At 40.9% G+C, this 23,077-nt stretch overlaps 1 protein-coding gene across 1 annotated transcript; it reads left to right on the top strand.

Annotated features, from left to right (window-relative positions):
• The first annotated feature begins 93 nt into the window (after positions 1–93).
• zpr1 (ZPR1 zinc finger) lies at positions 94–23,022 on the top strand. The gene is made up of 14 exons (XM_029690756.1): positions 94–405; positions 555–716; positions 3,835–3,925; positions 6,562–6,632; positions 8,004–8,090; positions 8,278–8,400; positions 8,638–8,697; positions 8,783–8,849; positions 19,389–19,459; positions 19,592–19,681; positions 20,464–20,574; positions 21,063–21,152; positions 22,042–22,107; positions 22,547–23,022. The coding sequence occupies exons 1-14, from the start codon at positions 286–288 to the stop codon at positions 22,661–22,663; spliced, it is 1,326 nt and encodes a 441-aa protein (XP_029546616.1). The 5' UTR covers positions 94–285; the 3' UTR covers positions 22,664–23,022.
• Positions 23,023–23,077: the final 55 nt, after the last annotated feature.

The following is a 23,077-nucleotide window of genomic DNA, read 5'->3' as shown; positions in this document are numbered from 1 at the left end:
CAATTGGGACGTTCTAAGGATCCCGTTTAGACACTTTAAATAACTAACAAAGCCACTCCCTGCAAAATGACGACACGTTCATTGGGTTTTATGCATGCGCACAAAACATGTGACATTTTCCACCATAGAAGTAGATGTATTTCACGTTTATTTCTGGGACAAGGAGAAGTTGAAACGTGCGTTTTGAACCGCACCTTCGGTTGTAATAGAAAGTTCCAGAAACAGCAGGCGGCATATGCAAAATAACAGTTCATTTTTTATCGACAACTCTCGTGAAGTGAAATAATGTCCGTCATCGCAGAAGAAAATGTCCGTGGCGGTAGTGTTTTCAAGGAGATCAATGCTGATGACGAAGACAGCCAACCCACCGAAATCGAGAGTCTGTGCATGAATTGTTACCAAAATGTAAGTAGCTAGCTAGCTAACTAACTAGCTAGCTAGGTAACGTTAACGAGCTAGCTAACACACAGACCAGTTCATTGAAAGAAAGTATGGAATTGTATATCGCTGTATGATTGACTGTCATCCAACATGTGTTCTCTCACTCTTTGTAGGGAATGACACGTATTCTTCTTACGAAGATTCCTTTCTTCAAAGAAATTATCATCAGCTCGTTCACCTGCCCCAACTGCAGTTGGTCAAACACTGAAATCCAATCAGCTGGTCGCATACAGGATCAAGGCATCACCTACACACTCAATGTCAAGTCAAAACAGGTAGCCTATCTAACTAGGGAGGGGAAATGAACGAACTGCTGTACGGTCAGTCATTATATATGGGAACTAGCTAGCAGATTGTAATGGGCTATTGTGATGCTCTATTAGCCGTTACATGATAGGTACTTGTAACAGCTAATGGACCATTACATTAGCCCGTTACAATTAACGAGTTATGTATGGAAACTCTTTCTAGAGCCAGTGAAAAAAAAAATGTATGCAAAAAAATTAACTCAAAATGGTTAAACTAGTGAAATATACAATGCCTAAAAAGTATTCATACCCCTTGGCTTATTCCACATTTTGTTGTTACAACCTGAATTCAAAATGGATTCAATAGATTTTTTTTCACAGCCATCTACACACACTACCCCCATAATAACACATTTTTGCAAATAAATTAGAAATTAAATATCTAATTTACATAAGTATTCACAGCCCTGAGTCAATATAACCTCTGGCAGCGAATACAGCTGTCTTTCTGGGTCTCTAAGAGCTTTCCACACCTGAGTTGTGCAACATTTGCCCGTTTTCTTCATTTCAAAATTGAAGCTCTATCAAATTGCTTGTTGATCATTGTTAGACAAACATTTTCAAGTCTTGCCATAGATTTTCAAGCAGATTTAAGTCAAAACTGTAACTGGGCCACTCAGGAACAATCAATGTTGTCTTGGTAAACAACTCCAGTGTAGATTTGGCCTTGTTTTAGGTTATTGTCCTTCTGAAAGGTGAATTCATCTAGAGTCTGGTGGAAAGCAAACTGAACTGGGTTTTCCTCTAGGAATATGACTATGCTTAGCTCCATTCGGTTTCTTTTTATCCTGGAAAAACTCCCCAGTCCTGAACAATTACAAGCATACCCTTAACATGATGCAGCCACCACTATGCTTGAAAATATGGAGAGTGGTACTCGGTAATGTATTGGATTTTGCCCAAATATAACACTTTGTATTCAGGACAAAAAGTCAATTGCTTTGCCACGTTTTGCAATATTACTTTAGTTCTGTGTTGCAAACAGGATGCATGTTTTGGAATATTTGTATTCTATACCGGATTCCTTATTTTCACTTCTCAAGAGGAAACAGCGACAGCATCGTTTTCAAGTTGTTTTAGGAGTAAAAATGTAATGTTCAACAGTAGTTTTCTAATTAATCAGCGAAAAGCTGCTGAATGAGTCTAAAAAATGTGCTGGGATTTATTTTGATAATATACCAAAAATCGTTTAAACAACTTTGTCCTATGTAATCTAGCTAGGATGCAGTTCCTTTCCCAGGCATATGCTGAACCACTGACATGTGGTAGGCTTTAAGATGTAGCCAGCTGGCTTGCCTAATAAATCAGCCTGTGATACCAATTTGTGGTATACAGTCTGAAACAAAGCATTGCAAAAATGGCTGGCTTGTAAGTTTCCTTACAAGCCAGAATGTTTAGAATTACGCTTTAACTTACTCTACTGGTTGTCTGTGAGGTTGGTCCTTCAGTAAGTAGAAATCATTTGAGACAGAATATCTATAGGAAAGTATTATTACCCAACTTTTTGGAGCACTGGTACTGCTGTTGAAATTTCAATCACTTGACACTTGTGCAAAACCATAAACACCTGCAAGACTTCTGTTAGTATGTGTGCATTTACTTGCGTCTTGTGCATATGCTTTTGGTCACAAGCAAAAATCTTATTTGCCATACAGAGACCCTTGTTTTGAAGTCTGTTTTAATAATACTTTCCTGTAGATATTTTGGCAAGAATTTCGACCCTCTAGGACCAACCCCACATACAATCCGCAGAGTAAATTGAAATATAATTTTATTCAACATTTGTGACCAACAAGGGATGTATTTTTTTTCTTCTATGTAAATGTGCGTGGCCAGCAACAATTGGGAATACTAGCTAGCCTGAGTGCCTGTCTGTGCTAGCTGTCATGTCACACATTGGCATGCCAAACGTCAATGGAGTTGGCATTGGCAAGAGGAGAAACAGATCTGCGACTAGGCTAGCTCAAGATGAGCTGTTAAGGAGTGTGGGCTAGCCTATTCCTTTACTGTCCAAGATCAAATGTTATTTGTCAAATGAACCAAATACAACAGGTGTAGGTAGCCCATACAGTCAAATGCTTACTTACAAGCTCTGTTGTAGAGTTAAATAATAAGGAAAAAAACACATGAGAAATAAACCATTATGTTCAGAGGGAAACTGGCTCTGGCAGCCGAAACAGCCTGATACTCAGTCTTAACTGTAATATATTTGTAATTGTGAAGCAGTTCTAGAAACACGTCTATGAATAGTTTTAATATCACATCAAAATAATTTTACAAATCCGAAATATACACTGTTAAACACAGTTGCAGCTGATTTTAGTATTTTTTTCTGCGTCTTTCCTTTACACAAAGGTGTTCAGAGATGCTAGAAAAGTTGTCGAATTTTCAGAGGATTTAGGCCTACTCAAGTGTTTTAACAAAAAGGCCTCCGACTTTTTATGTTTTCACCTCTGTCTCACCGGGCCGTGTCCTCTGGAACTGCTCTGACTTGGGGCCATGGTGAGGCCGCTGGTACTTTTCAGCTTGTATTTACATAACAATGCCTAACTCTTAACCTTGGTTAACCCCTTCCACTGTTAACACCTCGCAAAGCAACTACGGTGATAATGCAGAGGTGGTTGATTCTGTTCATCACAAGTGTTGTCACACTTTGTGACGGAAACACAGTTCCCCAAAAAATAACACTAGAGCTAACATTAACATAATCACTGGTGCTGTAATGGAAAAACCGTGCAACAGTGGCTGTGTGGGTTTCATGTAAAACAAGGTTTATATTAATTTTACCTTTTTTTAAAATTATTTCTCGATGATAGGAAGCCTTTGGAATGTTACTTTCATATCTAAAACTGTATCACAAGTGAGAATTGTTAACGTTTAGACAGAGCGTCGGGACTGTTGTACATATTGGCCGTTTCGTCGTCAATGCTTCCCATGAGAACCCAAGAGGGTCCACCTAGGCCCAGGCTAGATGCAGCACACTGTTGATTTTATATAGATCCATACTGTTTTCTTCTTAGTTAGCTAACTTTATTTGATTATTTTTTGTTCTATATTTAGTCTGTTTCGTTATCATGTTTTGTAGGATATGAATCGAGAAGTTGTCAAAGCAGACAGTGCAACCACCAGAATCCCTGAACTGGATTTTGAAATACCTCCATACACACAAAAGGGCTGTAAGTACTCCCTCAAGTTTTTGTTGATTTGGAAAACAATTTTCACTTTTCAGGCATACGTACCAATGTCAGGTTGCCACTGATTCCAGAAATTAGGGTCACCTGTTGTCGGCCTGAGAATTGCTAGCTTGGTCTCAGATCTAGAGAATTGCCTCGTATGTTCATGCAATAATACTGTATTTTACTGCTGAGATACCTCATAGCAATATTACTGGAATAATTAGTATCCTTTTTTTGTTTATACAGTAGGAATGTTACGATTCACCAATATGCATCGGTCCCCTGTTCAAATGTTTAAGATATGAGTGCATCAGTCTGGGAATCCAAACCAATCCAAATGTACCATGCATCGGTCAGAAAGTCGGTTCAAAATCTGATTCACTAAAACAATTGGCTCCAATTACTTTCTACCTTCCGAAAATACCTCACTTTGTGACAACTGCATCCTCTCCTTCAGTGTGGAACTAAGCATGTAATCATGTTGACAGTCATTGATCTCCAAGTCATTTTGCACGCATAACAACCCCAGGCAATATCAGTAGCCTAGTCAAACTGTGCAGCTTTGTGTGCTGACCAACGAAGGTTAGTCTTATTCCTGATCTGGCACATCTGTGCATCACCTTCACCATTCAAATATATGTTAAATGGCTTGTGCTTAATTAGTTGAGTGACAACCAATGTCATTTGCTATGTAATTTTTTTAAATCAAATGTACTGTTAAATGGTGTTTTACAGGAATAAATGTAGCCTACGCTACCCCTGGAGACACAACTCATCTGGTTATACTGTAGCCTACATGCTGATCGGGGCTTTCATTGTATTTAATTTTGATTGTTCAGGTTCACCATCAGCAATAGTTTTGATAGTTTTGCTTGAAACAATCAGTATATATGGTCATTTTCAGATAAGCAATTTCATAACGAGGACAGCAGTCACTTTTGCTACCGGCAGGCAATGTTGCCTCCATTATTTTTCGGCACTGAGCAAATTTCAGGTCTGAGCGCACACTTCAATGTTGTGAAATTTCTACTGCGAACACTGAGGCTGTACCCGTTTTTAAGTTAGCCACAGTAGCCTTCTTGGCCACTGTTATAACTATTTGATCAGAGTGGCCTATCATAAAAGAAACTGTGGACAAAATGCATCCCATCAAATTTGAACATTGAAATAGCGGTTCTATCATTCAGCCTGCAGTAGAAGCCAATGTGTGGTGTCCAATGTAGGCCTACATTCATAAGACTGACAGAAAACCTGTAGGGATTGACATTAACCTGTTTATCCACTGGTCATTCAGACAAGGTGACTGAAAAGGATGTGATGGTTGATGCAAGAAACCACTTTACATTATTATTCTCATACCATTTATTATAAAGAATCAGACAAATGATGCTACCATCTGCCTATTGGCTACTTGACTTATTCAAGCATGTCTCAAATTGTAACACTGCCCCTTTAAGACAGAAAAAAAGCTCTTTACCAGACTTGTTTGAAGGATAGAAATGCACATGTGTTGTGCTCTTGTAGGAAGCAACCACTCCACCATTGCTGACACGCAATTAGCTATAACTGGGCTAATAGCTCACTTACTCGCAAAGAATATGAACAAATGTGCACATGAGGCTACATGCAGCTCTCACTTTGATCTCAAAACAAGCGCATCTACTCGTGACCACTTATGCTGTAAAGACAGTCCAGATCAAAGTGAATGGCACAGATCCATGTATGGTAATGGTCTATTTGCTTATGGGGTACTGCAGCGCTGATTGGTTAAAGCACACTGGTCTGTGTAGCGTATGGGCCTTAGTCGTGCCTGTCAATGTAATAGAATCCGACTCCAATGCGCTCTGCGTACAAGAACATCTCTTGCATAGTTATTTTATTTTCTGTATGTTGCATTGAAAGTGGCAGATATTGCATTGACTCGATCACAGTTCCCACCGTAAAGGGAAACGTTGATAGTGTTAACTAGAAAGTTCTCTTGCTATTTCTTCTGTGAGGCAGTCCCGGGGGGAGAGGGAACATTGCACACTGTATGGTCTAATCTGAGAAAAGGTCGCTCGAAGTCTGTCAACTTACTAACGGTCTAAACCATTTGAGATGGGGGTGAAGTCCAAAGTTGTGCTATATATTCATTGGCTATGTCATAGCTAGTTTTCTAATATGATAAATATTGATACATTACTAGCGCTAATAATTTTTTTTCTGTTAGTTGCCCAGGTTCCCTTATGGCTCCTCTCAGGTGCCTACATAAACCAAAGACCTGGACAGTATATAATTCACACACAGAGATCCAGCTCAGACAGGCCCAGCTCTTGAGCTCCATTGGCATCAGATTTTATTTTAAAATTGGAAAATGAATGTGTTTATGCAACAAAAGTTGCATCGATTCGTTTCTCTAATCAAACAAAATTCCACTGAATCGTTTCAAACTAAAACCTATCTTTCCTGTATCGGAGAATTGTCTGGAAAGAGAAAGATGCACATCCCTATTATACAGGTATTTGCCGAAGGCAGCATAGTGTTGTAGGCTAAACTTGACTTAATTAATCCAACTGTTGTAGTAAATGAATCTTCATGCACTTAGGCGATGAAGAACAGTTGTACAGTAGCCATTAACTTTTCCTCTTGCTCCCTAGCACTCTCTACCATCGAAGGCCTCTTAGACCGTGCAGTTGCAGGGTTGGAGCAAGATCAGCCACTAAGAAATGTATAAGCTTTGTTTTCTTTAATTTTACTAAATGCCATACGTACACTACCGTTCATAAGTTTGGGGTCACTTAGAAATGTCCTTGTTTTTGAAAGAAAAGCACATTTATGTCCATTTAAAATAACTTCACATTGATCAGAAATACAGTGTAGACATTGTTAATGTTGAAAATGACTATTGTAGCTGGAAACAGCAGATTTTTTATGGAATATCTACATAGGTGTACAGAGGCCCAATATCAGCAACCATCACTCCTGTGTTCCAATGGCACGTTGTGTTAGCCTTTTTAAAATGATAAACTTGGATTAGCTAACAGTGCAAACTGGCTAAAACCAGCAAAGAAAGAGTGGGAGGCCCCAGTGCACAACTGAGCAAGAGGATAAGTACATTTGTGTCTAGTTTGAGAAACAGACGCCTCACAAGTCCTTAACTGGCTGCTTCATTAAATGGTACCCGCAAAACACCTGTCTCGACGTAAACAGTGAAGAGGCGACTCTGGGATGCTGGCCTTCTAGGCAGAGTTCCTCTGTCGAGTGTCTGTTCTTTTTCCCATCTTTTCTTTTTATTGGCCAGTCTAAGATATGGCTTTCTTTGCAACTATGCCTAGAAGGCAAGGATCCCGGAGTGCCTTCTTCACTGTTGACGTTGAGACTGGTGTTTTGCGGGTACTATTTAAGGAAGCTGCTAGTTGAGGACTTGAGCCGTCTGTTTCTCAAATTAGACACTCTAATGTACTTGTCCTCTTGCACCGGGGCCTCACTTTTTATTCTGGTTAGAGCCGGTTTGCGCTGTTCTGTGAAGGGAGTAGTACACAGCGTTGTACGAGATCTTCAATTTCTTGGCAATTTCTCACATGGAATAGCCTTAATTTCTCAGAACAAGAATAGACTGATGAGTTTCAGAAGAAAGTTCTGTTTCTGGCCATTTTGAGCCTGTAATCGAACCCACAAATGCTGATGCTCCAGATACTCAACTAGTCTAAAGAAGGCCAGTTTTATTGCTTCTTTAATCAGAATGGTTTTCAGCTGTGCTAACATAATTGCAAAAGGGTTATCCAATGATCAATTAGCCTTTTTAAAATGATCAACTTGAATTAGCTAACACAACATGCCATTGGAACACAGGAGTAATGGTTGCTGATAATGGGCCTCTGTACACCTATGTAGATATTCCATAAAATCAGCTGTTTCCAGCTACAGTAGTCATTTACAACATTAACAATGTCTACACTGTATTTCTGATCAATTTGATGCCATTTTAATGGACAAAATTTGCTTTCCAAAAACAAGGAGATTTCTAAGTGACCCTTAACTTTTGAACAGTAGTGTACTTTACTGCTTCTTGTTGACTAAATCATGTTTATGCTTGAAGGAAACTGCACCAGAAGTTGCTGTGAAAATCAGTGAGTTCATTGATAAATTGAAGAAGTTGAAAGAAGGTGAAAGTGGATTCACACTGGTATGTCCAATTGTATCGCTCCAGCCTCTCCTCTGTGTACAAGATTGAAGTTACATGCAATTAAACATTTCTAGCTATACAATCAAGGCACAGGTTTAATAAAAGTACAATGTTCTTTCTTTACTCTGAATTTCTTACAGAATTATCCTCTGTTTAAGATGCATGAATATGTGTGTTGTTATTGTAGGTCATTGATGATCCATCTGGGAACAGTTTTGTGGAGAACCCCTTTGCTCCGCAGAAGGATGAGGCTCTCTCGTTCTGCAACTACACAAGAACTCCCCAACAGGACGCCCAGTTAGGAATTAAGGCGAGTAGTTTGACTTGACACATCACTACTCCTGTAAGGGGACATATCTGTTTTAGAAAGGCAGTGCCTTGGTTGCTGTCCTCATGTCTTGTGCCAATGCGTGTGGAATCCTCACAGGGTAGAAGAAAACAATAGACTGCAGATGCCATTTTGTAATTTGACCCATGTTCACCAATAAACTTATCTAGCATAAGAATAATGCGACTTACATTTTTTTTTCTTGTTTTTTTTGCTCAGGCTGAAGACGAGGAGGAAGAGGAAAAGCCCAGTAATGACATTGACACTATGAGAAATGAGGTGGGATTTCCAGACTTTATGCATCAATTTAGATTGTGTTTTTCCTCAATTTACCCTTGAGTAATATATCTAATTTCTCCCTCAGGTGTTGACATTTAATACGAACTGTCCAGAGTGCAATGCCCCAGCCTCGACAAACATGAAGCTTGTCCGTATCCTTTCCAGTCTCTTTGGTTGTCCCCAGTGTTAACTCGAAATGACACAACGACAAGGTTCCAGTTTAACAAAGTTTACTATACTGTATGAACACACTACAAGGTAGCCATTACACTCACGGCTAGGTCCATCAACAAACTAACTTCCTGCGCAGGCGCACTCTTGACTGAGTGATAGCCCCGTAATAACAGAAATATAGGGATACTTAAAACATGAACTTAACAATCTCCCCCTTTTCTTTAAAGACAAATTAAACATCAACATAATTAAATGTCCAAGTATTATTTAAGTTCCCCATTACAAATGGGTTGTGTGACAGTTTTTATTTGTATTACTCAAGCTGCCACTTTCCATTACTGAGAGCCTGTAGGAGCACAAGACCGGATGCTCCCTTTTTAGTCAGACAGTCAGCAAGCTGTTCCTTTGTGGTCGACCACAGAATCCGCTGGATTCTCTGTGCTTGAATAAGTTCCTTGATGCTGCTAATCTCAAGACGAAGTCTTTTCTCTGTGACAGACTTGGTTGACTTCAAAGCATCAACTAATGAGTAGTTGTCAGTGACACAAACTACAGGTAGAATGTGCCGTTTTGTCTCACCAGTGGTAAGCTCTGAGAACAGAGTTGCAAGAAAGATCGCATTGTCAATTCCATCCGCAAGAGCAAGTGTTTCTCCAGCAAGTGTGCTTCGGACAACCCTTCTGATCCTTTTTGACTGCCAACAGATGGGTGAGAATCTTCCTCCTTCACCCATTAACACGGTTAGATGTCCACCTTGTGTTCCTCCATCTGTAAGGTTCCCTAGCGAAGCATCACTGAAGACAACTAGTTTCAAAGAGTCATCTTTTCCAACATGCTGAAACTTTAAAGTTACTTGTTGTGATTTCAGTTTACGAACAACTTTGTTTGCCTCATGAATGGTTTGTACAGTGGCGTGTTTTGTGTTAGATACCAAGTTGCAACACTCAAACATTACATCAGGTCTACTCTGTCTAGCAACCCATAAAATTTGTCCTATCTTTGACCTCAATTGATCAGCTTCAATTCCACATAGAGGGGAATTCCTTTGTACGGCTCTTGAAGAATCCATGTGAATGGGTTGAAGATTCTTGATATAGCTCTCCTGTTGCATCAGTATTGTCCCATCAACTGTAATAAACTCTATGCCAACATAACAAAAATGATCATGCTCCTCACGGCCGACCTGGAAAACAGATTTGAGGTTTGGAATCACAGTTGTAGCAAAGGTCTGTGAGCCACCCCAGATGAAGTCATCAACATGACAGGCAAGTACTCCAGTCACACTGCAGTCTTGATCAAGCCAATAGAAGACGGCAGGATCCACTTGTGACAGTTTTCCACCTGTATTCAGCATTGTTGCCTTGACTTTGTTGTACCAGTAGAGTGATGCATCTGCCAGTCCATACACACACTTCTTTAGTTTCCACAGTGTTCCTTCGCATTTAGCTTCAGGCGGAGGTCAGATGTGAATGTCCCTTGACAGCTCTGTTCCCTGCAAAAATGCAGATTTGATGTCTATGGAATTAAGTGAACATTTTTTCTGGCAGATCACGGACATCAGCAATCTGAGTGACTCTGAGGCGCATGTCGGTGAGTCTTTTGGGAGTTGTTTAGCAGCCAGCTCCTCAAAACCTCTAGCCACTAGACGTGCTTTAGGCACTATTCCAGTTAAGGACTCTTTAAGGGTACACACCCACCTTGTTGAGACACATTTTTGGCCAATGTCTGTAACTTCCTCAAACACTCCATTTTTCCTCCAATTACTGAGCTCATCTAGCTTAGCTGAGTCAAATGACACGTCCTTTGTTTCAAGTACATCATCATTTTGAATGTCATTCTGTTTTTCTCGATTTTCCATTGGTTCAATTCTGAGATTATCTACAAGTGACAGGTCAGCTGACCCTGTTGTACCAGAAAGTGTAGCTGGTTCAGAGTACTGCAAGTTGTACCAGTTCTGGTGTTTTCCTTTGGCTTTTCCTGCTCGTCCAATGACGGTTGCTGTATGTGGAATACCACTTTCTCTGTCCATGTATTTAACAGTTTGTCCAGTTTTTAACACATGTGGCTGTTGTTGAATGTTTTCCTCATTTGAACGCTCAACAGTATTATCTGTGGCATGTTTGAAGGTCTCTGCTCCATTTCCTGTGTCAGTTTCAGTGTCCATATCATTGGATATGACATCTGGTAGGTTTGTGTCTGTTACTGTGTCCTTTTCATTAGGATGATTCCCAGCAACAGCCCCTCTATCTTGTTGATCATTTACTTTCCGCAATCTTGAGTGATGCACCCTGACAATGATGCCTCCGTGCCTCACAAATATCACCACACCATCTTGGCCAATGACTACTCCCGGTCCCTTCCACTCTTGACAGTCAACTCGTTTGTAGTACACTTCGTTTCCAGTTTCGTACTTCTCATCGGTAGGTCGTAGCTGTTTACGCAGAGCCCTGCAAATTCTTTCTGAGCACACTGCTTCAGTGAACGCTTTTCTCGCTGCTTGTAGTGCTGACAGGTGCTGTCCCACCCATGCACTCACACTGGCCCCTTCTAGTGCTGGTGGCTTGTCAACCAGTACAGAGGGAAGATTAGGGTTCTGCCCGAACACTAGTTGGTATGGGCTGTAACCATGAACATTGTGCATTGAGTTGCTTCACTTTCAGCATGATCTCTGTGAGTGTTTGATTATGTCTCTCCAGAAGTCCATTGCTCCATGGACTGTATGCAGCAGTTGTCTTTACTTCCATGTTGAATTTCTCTGCCATTTCTCTTATTTCATTATTATTGAATTCTCCTCCATTGTCACTGTACAATTTCTGGGGAGGGCCATGCACACTTACCCAGGAATGCATGAAGTGCCTGACGATGTCACTGGGTTTCTTTGTATTCACAATGCTTCCAGCGCTGAAGCGTGTGAAGTGGTCGATTTATGTGAAGGTACCACACACTTGGTGCTAACTCATGTAGATCTACAGCCACTGTTTCATTGTACTTGGAAGCTAGTGGCAAACCAACAGCTGGTTTGGGCTTAGGTTTACTGTATTTTTGACATGTCTCACAACTGTTAACTATCTGCTGTAGAATGGAAATACTCTCATCATCATTATTCCCTGAACTGCTGAGTAACTTCTGAAGTCTGTCAACTGTAGCATGTCCAAACTGTTTGAAGCTTTAACAATACTTTGTGTTTTTCTTTTGTGTTCATGTTCTCTGTGACTGTCAGAATCTCCATGTGCTCTGTGTCCGTCCGAATCTCATTTTTGCATGGACTCTGTGATGTCTTTGTCTAAAATGTTTACACAATAGTGGCCTGAGGTAGTAAGTTCAAGAGTCACTGGTTGTTTAAACATCACTGCCTTGTCATTTTTTTAATGTCTAGTACAGCCCCTGCCTTCTTGAGGGAAGCTTTGCTTAATAGTAAGGGGATATCTACAGGGACCACCTCTGTTTCAATGTGACACTTAGTCTGACCAATTTTTGCTGGTATCTTAACTCTCTTGGTAGAATGGACAATTCTCCCATCTCCAAATTTGAAAGCTCTGTTGCTTGGTGTGTCAATCATATTTTGTACTTCTTTCATATTTAGTTCACTAACATAGCTATCAAGCCATTTTGCACCACACGCTGTGCGTGTACATGCAGTATCAATCACAGCCGATCCTAAGGATTCAACTATAAAAATCTCAGTATCAGAAGCAAATTCATTTGAAAACAGTGTAATGTTACACTGCTCTATATCTGTGTTTACATTTTCCTCTGTTAGTTTAACTTGTTCATTTTTATGAGAACAGTCTTTAACCCAATGGTAAGTGCTTTGACAAACAGCACATTTTGATCTCCTTCCATATTTGTCCAGTGGATTTGTTCCGGGAAATGGCGCCCTCTTCAGTTTGTCTTGAGAACGTGACTTTTTGGCGCCTTTTCTCTGCTGCTCAGTGTAATATGCTCCGTCACTCGATTGCATTCCATCTGTTAACGGCGCGACAGACGTCTTTTCACCAAAAACTATTTTTAGTGCCGACTTCATTGATGCAAAAGTCAGTACAGTACAAGCAGTCAAAGCCAACTGTTTCTCCCTACCATCTAGACAGGCAGTATCTAGCAACTTGAAAGCTAACACTGCATCCGGGAGAACCATGTCGTACTTGCGCATCCTATTGTACCTTTGTTCGAAATCAATGATGTAGTCCGTCATTGCAACCGAAATATCTCTCGAAACACTGTCAAAGTTTGAATATGCCTCGTAGGCACGGTCTTTCTCTTCTTTAAGAAATACAGAATCCAGTGCTCTGATCAAAGTTCCTATACCATCATCATTGTTCAAATCCTCAACGGATATTTCCAGTGCTGTATCTCTCGCTCTTCCCTCGAGCGATAATACCACCGCAAGTGCTTGCTTTTTCGCGTCCAGATTAGTAACCCGTGTCCAGATTCCAAGTTCATTTTTCCAACTTTCGTACGACCTCTTCTCGTCGAAGCGAGGTGGCACATTGGTAGCAGCGGATGGTTAATAACTACAATGTTAACTCGAAATGACACAACGACAAGGTTCTAGTTTAACAAAGTTTACTATACTGTATGAACACACTACAAGGTAGCCATTACACTCACGGCTAGGTCCATCAACGAACTAACTTCCTGCGCAGGCGCACTCTTGACTGAGTGATAGCCCCGTAATAACAGAAATATAGGGATACTTAAAACATGAACTTAACACCCAGCAGTGGTGTAGTGGAGGGTTAACGCTAGTGTTGCACGCTACACTGAATCTTCTGTACTTTTTCAACTACTAGAACATGAAAAACAGTTTGGTATGAGAATTGTTTCTTTCGGTACTTCTGTCAAATGTGCCTCGTGCTATACGGATTGAGAGGATCGAGTCTGTCTAGTAATTTGTGTGAATCTTCTCAAGGGGGCAGTAGTAAGTCAAATCAAACAAAACTATATTTGTCACGTGCGCCGAATACAACCTTACAGTGAAATGCTTACTTACAAGCCCTAACCAACAGTGCAATTTATAAGGAAAGAATAGGTATTAGGTAAATGATAAGTAAAGAAGAGGGGGGAAAAAGATGTAAAATGACAGTGATAATAACAGTAGCGAGGCTGTATACAGGTGGTACGGGTACAGAGTCAATATGCGGGGCACCGGTTAGTCGAGCTAATTGAGGTAATATGTACATGAAGGTATAGTTAAGGTAACTATGGATAGATGATAAATGGAGAGTAGCAGCAGCTTAAAAGAGGGGGTGGCGGGACACAATGCAAATAGTCCGGGTAGCCGTTTTGATTACCTGTTCAGGAGTCTTAAGCTGTTGAAAAGCCTTTTGGTCCAAGACTTGGTGCTCTGGCACCGCTTGCCATGCAGCAGAGAGAACAGTCTGGCTGGGGTCTTTGACAATTTTCAGGGCCTTCCTCTGACACCGCCTGGTATAGAGGTCCTGGATGGCAGGCAGCATAGCCCCAGTGATGTACTGGGCCGTACGCACTACCCTCTGAAGTGCCTTGCGGTCGGAGGCCGAGCAGTTGCCATACCAGGTAGTGATGAAACCAGTCAGGATGCTCTCGATGGTGCAGCTGTAGAACCTTTTGAGGATCTGAGGACCCATGCCAAATCTTTTGTTTCCTGAGGGGGAATAGGTTTTGTCATGCCTTCTTCATGACTGTCTTGGTGTGTTTGGACCATGATAGTTTGTTGATGTGGACACCAAGGAACTTGCAGCTCTCAACCTGCTCCACTACAGCCTCATTGATGAGAATGGGGGCGTGCTCGGTCCTCCTTTTCCTGTAGTCCACAATCATCTCCTTTTGTCTTGATTCTGTTGAGGGATAGGTTGTTTTTCTGGCACCACCCGGCCAGGTCTCTCACCTCCTCCCTATAGTCTGTCTTGTCGGTGATCAGGCCTACCACTGTTGCCTGTTGCAAACTTAATGATGGTGTTGGAGTCGTGCCTGGCCATGCAGTCGTGGGTAAACAGTTAGTACAGAAGGGGACTGGGCACGCACCCCTGAGGGGCTCCAGTGTTGAGGATCAGCGTGGCAGATGTTGCTGCCTACCCTCACCATCTGGGCGGCCCGTCAGGAAGTCCAGGATCCAGTTGCAGAGGGAGGTGTTTAGTCCCAGGATCCTTATCTTAGTGATGAGCTTTGAGGGCACTATGGTGTTGAACGCTGAGCTGTAGTCAATGAGTAGTGTTCTCACGTAGGTGTTCCTTTTGTCCAGGTGGGAGTACAATAGAGATTGCATCATCTGTGGATTTGTTTGAGTGGTATGCAAATTGTAGTGGGTCTAGGGTTTCTGTGATAATGTTGTTAATGTGAGCCATTACCAGCCTTTCAAAACATTTCATGGCTACGGACGTGAGCGCTACGGACAGCATGCCTCAGTGTTGCTTGCCTCGAAGCGAGTATAGAAGTGATTTTGCTTGTCACTGGGCAACTCACGGCTGTGCTTCCCTTTGTAGTCTGTAATAGTTTGTAAGCCCTCCCATATCCGACGAGCTTCGGAGCCGGTGTAGTACGATTCAATCTTAGTCCTGTATTGGTGCTTTGCCTATTTGATGGTTCGTTGGAGGTCATAGCAGGATTTCTTATAAGCTTCTGGGTTAAAGTCCTGCACCTTGAAAGTGGCAGCTCTACCCTTTAGCTCAGTGAGAATGTTGCATGTAATTCATGGCTTCTGGGGTATGTACGAACAGTCACTGTGGGGACGACGTCCTCGATGCACTTATTGATAAAGCCAGTGACTGATGTGGTGTACTCCTCAATGCCATCTGAAGAATCCCGGAACATATTCCAGTCCGCTAGCAAAACAGTCCTGTAGTTTAGCATCTGCTTCATCTGACCACTTTTTTTTGTTATAGACCGAGTCACTGGTGCTTCCTGCATTAATTTTTGCTTATAAGCAGGAATCAGTAGAATTATGGGCAGATTTGCCAAATGGAGGGAGAGGGAGAGCTTTGTACACGTCTCTGTGTGGAGTAAATGTGATCTAGAATTTTCCCCTTTGGTTGTGCATTTAACATGCTGAAACTGATTTAAGTTTCCCTGCATTAACCTCTTGCGTATATCCTACCACTGGGGGCGCCACAGCGCATTTTGGAGAAAATTCGTTCCCATTTTCAACGGCCTACTAATCAAACTCAGAAACTAGGACATGCATATACTTATTTTATATGGATAGAAAACACCCTAAAGTTTCTGAAACTGTTTGAATGGTGTCTGTGAGTATAACAGAACTCGTATGGCAGTCAAAACCCCGAGACCGATTGAACCAGGAAGTGGGATTCTGAATTGTGGACTCGACTTCACAGCCTTCCCTGTAATTCACAACGTGAAAAAATGATAATTGAGCACTTTCCAGTGCATCCACTAGATGTCCCCAGTCTTTACAAAGTGTTTTGAAGCTTCTGCTGTCGAAACTCAGTGCAGGAGACGATGTGGCAATTGGTCACAGTAGGAGGGCCATCAGCATTGTGACGTCGGCGGCCGTGTCTGCCCCCACCTTTGGAAACGTTTTGAAACACAATGAAATCGTCCCACTCGAATCTGATTGGCTCTCTTGTTGAAACAGGCCCTGAAGATTAATGTTATACAACGTTTGACATGTTTGAACGAACCTAACGAAGGGAAAATAGTCATTTTTCGTTAGCCAAGTGCCGCGCACGGATCAACATTTGGTTACAGCCTTAGGACGCGCTAACAACAGCAAGCTAATGGAACATAAAGGATGGACTTTTTCGACCGAAAATACATTTGTCGTGGACCTGGGATGCCTGGAAGTGCTTTCTGATGAAGACAACTAAAGGTGAGGGATTATTGGCAATATTATACAAGATCAGATGTGATGTGCGATTGTTCCAAGATGGCAACGAGCTAGGCTTTCTAGCTCATTTTCTGAGTATCGCATCCCCTTTTATCTCGAAGTGTGATTACCCTGTAAAGTTAATTTAAAATCTGTTATGACGGGTGTTTTCAAGAGATTCATCTATAAATCTTAGATTGACAATATAAAAAAAAAAAAATCGTTTTCGAATAGTAATTTATAAAATTGTAGCACTGTTTCCCGGGACGCATTTTATGAAAAAATAGTTAGTCAACGTCAGGTGCCGATGTAAAATGCTGTTTTTATATAGAAATATGACCTTCATTGAACAAAAGATTGCATGCTGTGTGTAACATGATGTCCTAGGTGTGTCATCTGATGAAGTTTGTAAAAGGTTAGTGCTGCATTTAGCTGTTTTTTGGTTATATGTGATGCATGTGCCTGGTCGGAAAATTCATATGATGCTACTTTTACCATGTACTCCTCTAACATAATCTAATATTGTGCTTTTCCTGTAAAACCTTTTTGAAATCGGACAACGAGGGTCGATTCAAGAGAGGTGTATCTATAAAACGATATGAGACAGTCCTATATTTGAAAAAAAAAAAAATTTGAATTTCGTTATGCTAATGTCGCTAGGAGTTTTTCGCTGGAAAATGATCCCGCTAACGTGATGAGTCTCGAGGTTAAAGTCCCCGGCCACTAGGAGCACTGCCTCAGGGTGAGCGGTTTCCTGTTTGCTTATTTCCTTATACAGCTGGCTGAGTACGGTCTTAGTGCCAGCATCTGTCTGTGGTGGTAAATAAATAGCTATGAAAAAAATGATTTTCTCGGAAAATGGTGTGGTTTACAGCTTATCACGAGATAGGAAGTCTCCATATAAGTAGACTAAGATTTTGTGCACCAGCTGTTTGCAAATATACACAGACAGCCCCCCCTTGTCTTACCGGAGTGTGCTGTTCTATCTAGCCGGTGCAGCGTATATCCCGCCAGCTGAATGTTTTCTATGTCATCATTCAGCCCCGATTCGGTGAAACATAAGATATTAGTTTTTGATGTCCCGTTGGTAGGATATTCGTGATCGTACCTCGTCTAATTTATAGTTCAGTGATTGTACATTGGCAATTCATATTGATGACCAGTGGGAAATCTGCCCTTACCGTCAGCGGATCCTTACGAGGCACCCCGCCCTGTGTCCTCTACCTGCGTCTCTTTCTCTTGCCAATGACGGGGATTTTAGCCTTGTTGGGTGTCTGAAGTAAATCCTGTGCGTACTGCTTGTTGAAGAAAAACTTGTGGTCTAATCCGAGGTTAAGTGATCGCTGTCCTGATATTCACAAGCTCATTTTTGCCGTAAGATAGGGTGGCAGGAACATTATGTACAAAATTAGCTACAAATAACGTGAAAGAAAACGCATAATTGGTTAGGTGCCCGTAAACCGGCTGCCATTTCTTCCGGTGCCATCTTTCCAAGCTAGCCAGGCTACTTGTGCTTGCGGATGCAGCTGCCACAGCTCAAACCACTTTTGAGAAGCAAACAAGAGGAGAGTGACAGTGCCGACAGCATGGCTTCTAACTAAAAAAATCATACCTCTGTGTCCACAGCTCGCTTACAAAATTGGCTCCAGAAGCGAACTATGGGAATTCTTTGCTTATGAAGCAGATGAGGGCCAGCACACCGAAACAACTAAGCAGAAAGTGTTACAAAGCAGTGCAGTGAAAGGGAGGTTTAGTTCCCAAACGACATATCAAAACTATTTTTGTAACATTCTAATAGCAATTAAAATGATTTTTAAGTGACAATGACATCAACATAATCAGCATGACAATGTGAGATTTATAATATACAACCAAAAGGTAATGTGAAATGCACCTATGACAGCAATGCATTTAGAATAAATCCACTTCGCGTTTGTCTGGGCTTGCTAGCAGTAGCCAGCCAGCAGGCCTGGGCGGAGCGTTCTACCTTCAGAGTTGAAATGCATTCTGGGAATCGTGGTATGCTGTGTAAAGTCCATTGTAGAGACTTGCACTATAGAAGCTTAATGTTTTATGTCGATTTGGAACTAAAATAATTGTATGTATTAAAGAATATTTAGCTGTAATTAATCATAGGTCTAATAAATGTAATTTGACCAAATATTATGGCCATAGACGAGCAAATTAACCCTATGTATCAAATACATTTTACAATAGTTTAGATATATTGTACAATTATTTTGTATGCTCAGAATCTCATATGGTTTTGCATAAGGAAAATGCAAGATATTCGTCTGTTATTTAATAGGAAATTAAATATAGAATATATTTTGGCTTTCTACTGTTTGGTTCAATGTTTATTCTTTGACTAGCTAATACGCTTTCTTTTTTTGATGTGGTATCATTTCGGTATTGAGTATCGTGATGCTTAACCTGGTAGCGGTATCGAAGTCAAAATGTGGGTATCGCGACAACTCTCGTTCACTCACTTAAAAGCCATTTACGCACCTTTTTCATTTTGCGTAAGCATTCCTCTCCTTTTGTAGAAAAATACATTGAAAGTATAGGGACCGTTACTTTAATCACTGCGAATGGCGATCAGTGTTTGCCATCTATATTTTACCACTACATCACTGGTCCTCAGTGTCCTATGATTAAGGTGGTGTTTAAAGTTTCAATTTGCAAGGTGTAGGAGTCCTCCTTTACAATTCCTCAGAAATCCCCCATTTTAAAGAAGTCATTATCATGGCAACAAACTGTGATGACTGTGGACATCGAACCAACGAAGTAAGTGTCCTCTTTTTTTTATATATATTTTTTTATCATTAATTCATTGTCAGGCACATTTTATTTTCAAGGCATATTCATAGATTGCAAATTTGCTAATATGACTGCATGACTATCTATTCTGTGGTTAAGGTGAAATCTGGTGGAGCCACAGAAGAGCTGGGCACGAAGATAACCCTTCACCTCACTGACGTGTCTGACATGTCCAGAGATCTTCTCAAGGTAGCCCCCTCCATTGTACTGCCTGTTTATCTGGCATTCACTAGTTTCCTTTTACTGTATCATTGGATTAGCCTTGTCCCAGGTCTGGTTGTTCCACTGGATATCTTAAGGTGAATGCACCAATTTGTAAGTCGCTCTGGATAAGAGCGTTTGCTAAATGACTTAAATGTAAATGTAATGTAAATGTTTGTTTTTTCCAACTCCGTTGCTGCCATTGTCAAGCCAAACAATACATACACCAGGGATCATCAACTAGATTCAGCTGCGGGCCACTTTTTTTTTCTTGAATGGATGGTCAGGGGGACAGAACATAATTATAAATAATTTGTTGCCAAAAAATTGACTAAGAAACCAAACGGATATATTTGACAAAAAACATAATCATTTCAAACCTTGCTTACATTTGTATACTATCACATATACAGTATAGCTCTACTATGCATGGGAATACTTTGGAATAGATTTCCAAAATTTAAGTCACTTGGCGCTGATTTGCTGGTGTTTTTCCAGCCAACAATAAAAAAAACTTGGGTGATTTTTATTTGGACACCCTCGGCCCAAATTCGTCTCGCGGGCCACCAGTTGGGGAACCCTGACATACACCAAAAACTGTGGAGGATATAAACATAATAAAGTCAAAGGACTTGTTTCCATTGTGGTCCTCGAATAAAGCATACAAAGAGGAAGATGGAACTTTTTCACAGGAGAGCAATCCTATTCCTGAATCATGTTGGAGTTGACTCAACCATGCCAGTTTTGTCATGTTGTGGTTGTTTGTGCAGTCGGAGACGTGTAGCATCCTCATACCTGAGCTGGAATTTGAGTTGGGGATGGCGGCTGTCGGTGGCAAATTCACCACCTTGGAGGGAATCCTCAAAGACATCAAAGATCTGGTAAACCCTTTTAATGCTTTATTCAGTCGGTTGAGAAGTAGAGGGGGAAATGGATGAAGGGAAGAGGCATTATGAAGGGTGATCACAGGGATTGAACTCCAGTCTCCACTGGAGAGTTGTATATGTTTTAACGCCGCTTGTGTTCGCTCTAGTCCACTGGCTCTGCACCTGGGCGCACTTGGCTTGGTGGATACTTTTGCCAAGGCTGATGTGCTGTAATTCCAAGACAGTGGTACACAACTCCAGTCTGTGAGGGATGCTGTGTGCTGATTTCATTTTCACCTTTTTAATTAGTGACTGATTTAGACCTGTGAAGCCAGGTGTGGCCAATCATTTACATTCATTGATTAGTTAACTTCTATGTAGAAACCAAAACCAGCAGGCCTGCTTCAAGGATTTGAGTTGTGCACCCCTGGTCTGCATTCGCTTTCACTGTGGACTTGTTATTTTTAATTCATGTTTCTCCTCCACCACTTGTTTTCCTCCAGATTGTTTCTAAAAACCCCTTCACTTGTGGAGACAGCTCCACTTCAGATCGAACAGAGAAGCTTAAGCTTTTTGGCCAGAAGATTGACAAGGTTGGAGGCATAAAATTAATGAATAAGTCTATCACTACTGTTTTGTTTGGATCTAGTTTTGGTTCCACTTTACATCTATAACTTGAGTGTAATTACACATCCCAAAGTACTTACAACTGTTAGTGATGTGTGGAATTTACATTTCTATTTTTACATTTCTTTGCATTTGATCTTCGTAACTAACTCAGGCGATCTTTTTGGCCTATTCTCTCACTCTGTAATTGTTGTTTAAGATCCATTTTTTTCCATTTTGAGTTTATTGCAATTCTTTGAAACTGAATGTTACCAACTGGCATAACAGTTGTAAATACTAACAATGTCTATCTACACTGTAAATGCATTGTAACTACCATGTAAATAGAGCTTTTTGGACATTTAATGTATTGGGAAACTAGTTTTTATAGTTAGGAGGCATTTATTCACTTGTATACAGTAAGTCTATTCTGGCCCTCAATCATCAAATAACTGTTAGTACGACATTGTTGTACATTTGAGTAATTTAGCAGACACACTTATGCAGTGCGACTTACAGGAGCAATTAGGGTTAAGTGCCTTGCTCATGGGCATATTAACAGATTTAGTCAGCTCGGGGATTCGAACCAGTGACATTTCGGTTACTGGACCAACGCTCTTAATCGCTAGGCTACCTGCCCTGCAGATATTTTATTTAGACTTTAGAAAATCTCATGCAAGAATTTCACATTTGATTGATCAAAATTGAGTGAACTGCTTATTAGGGTACATATGCTGTACCTGAGTATGTTTGGCTAGACAATAAAGTAGTTGTTAAATGCAGGACAGTCTGGCACCCATGCTGAAACTGTATCTAAAAGTGAAATGGAGGCTGGAGTGGGACTTTAAAACGCCTCTTCTTTTGAAAAATCTGTAGATCATGGCGGGAGACATGGATGTTCACATTGTTCTCGATGACCCTGCAGGGAACAGCTATCTCCAGGTACGAGGACGCTTCTCTTACTCAGGTCTTTAATGGGATCATTTGGAATTTTGGCAATGCATCCAGGATGAAGGAAGTAAGAGGTTTTACAATCCAATGCTAACTAGTGTTAGCGTAATTGCTGGATGTCTACAGGAACAGCTAGCATGCTGTGCCCATAGACTTCCAGTCGTTGCGCTAATGCTAGTTAGCAATTGCGCTAATGCTAGTTAGAAACGGTCTTCATACTGGACACACATGGTATCCACATCTGACTCGGGGGGGGGGGGGAAGTAGATAAAGGGCCTCATTGCCCAAATCCAGGACTATCCCTTTAAGGTTCAAACACAAAGTCTCCTCCCACTGGATAAATGTCATTTTTCATCATTAATCACATTTTCATTAATGTACTGTCTGAATGTAACGAATTGGAATGTATTTCTCTCATGTTTGTCTGCAGAACATCTATGCGCCTGACCCAGACCCAGAGATGACAACTGAGAAGTACACCAGGACCTTTGAGCAGAACGAAGACCTTGGTCTGAATGACATGAAGACAGAGGGCTATCAGGAGTAAGGACTTCTGCAGAAGGGTTGATCTTACAAAAACAATGCGTTCTTTGGAAATTAATTTGAGACATTTGCCCTCACTGAAGTTCACAAGGACCGATGTCTTGCAGTTATTATATTTGAGCACAATATGGTTGAAAAGTGAGATCTTATTTAAAACAAAGCAATCAATATGTTTATAATTTGATTAGTAAAGTATGCAATTTTTTTTTTAGAAATGCAGTAACAATCATGCAATTGAAAGTGTTTTTGCATCTGGTTGTTAATGTGATTCTGATTAAGTGGAATTGGCCTTTTTTAATTTATCTTGATGTGTCATGTTCAATGGGAATAAATAAAGAATATACACTGGCTGCTGTATACAAATTATTTTGGCTGCTTTTGTTCCGTGTACAGTTATGCCTCGTATAAATACCTTATC

This window comes from Salmo trutta, chromosome 15 (genome assembly GCF_901001165.1).
Source record: "Salmo trutta chromosome 15, fSalTru1.1, whole genome shotgun sequence".
Lineage (NCBI taxonomy): Eukaryota > Metazoa > Chordata > Actinopteri > Salmoniformes > Salmonidae > Salmo > Salmo trutta.
This window is presented reverse-complemented; position numbering and strand designations above follow the sequence as displayed.

Coding starts and splice junctions, on each gene's coding strand:
- zpr1 (XM_029690756.1), top strand. CDS start 286: ATGTCCGTCATCGCAGAAGAAAATGTCCGTGGCGGTAGTGTTTTCAAG. Junction 3,926..6,561: donor TCCATACACACAAAAGGGCT/GTAAGTACTCCC, acceptor CTTGCTCCCTAG/CACTCTCTACCATCGAAGGC. Junction 8,091..8,277: donor GTGAAAGTGGATTCACACTG/GTATGTCCAATT, acceptor TTGTTATTGTAG/GTCATTGATGATCCATCTGG.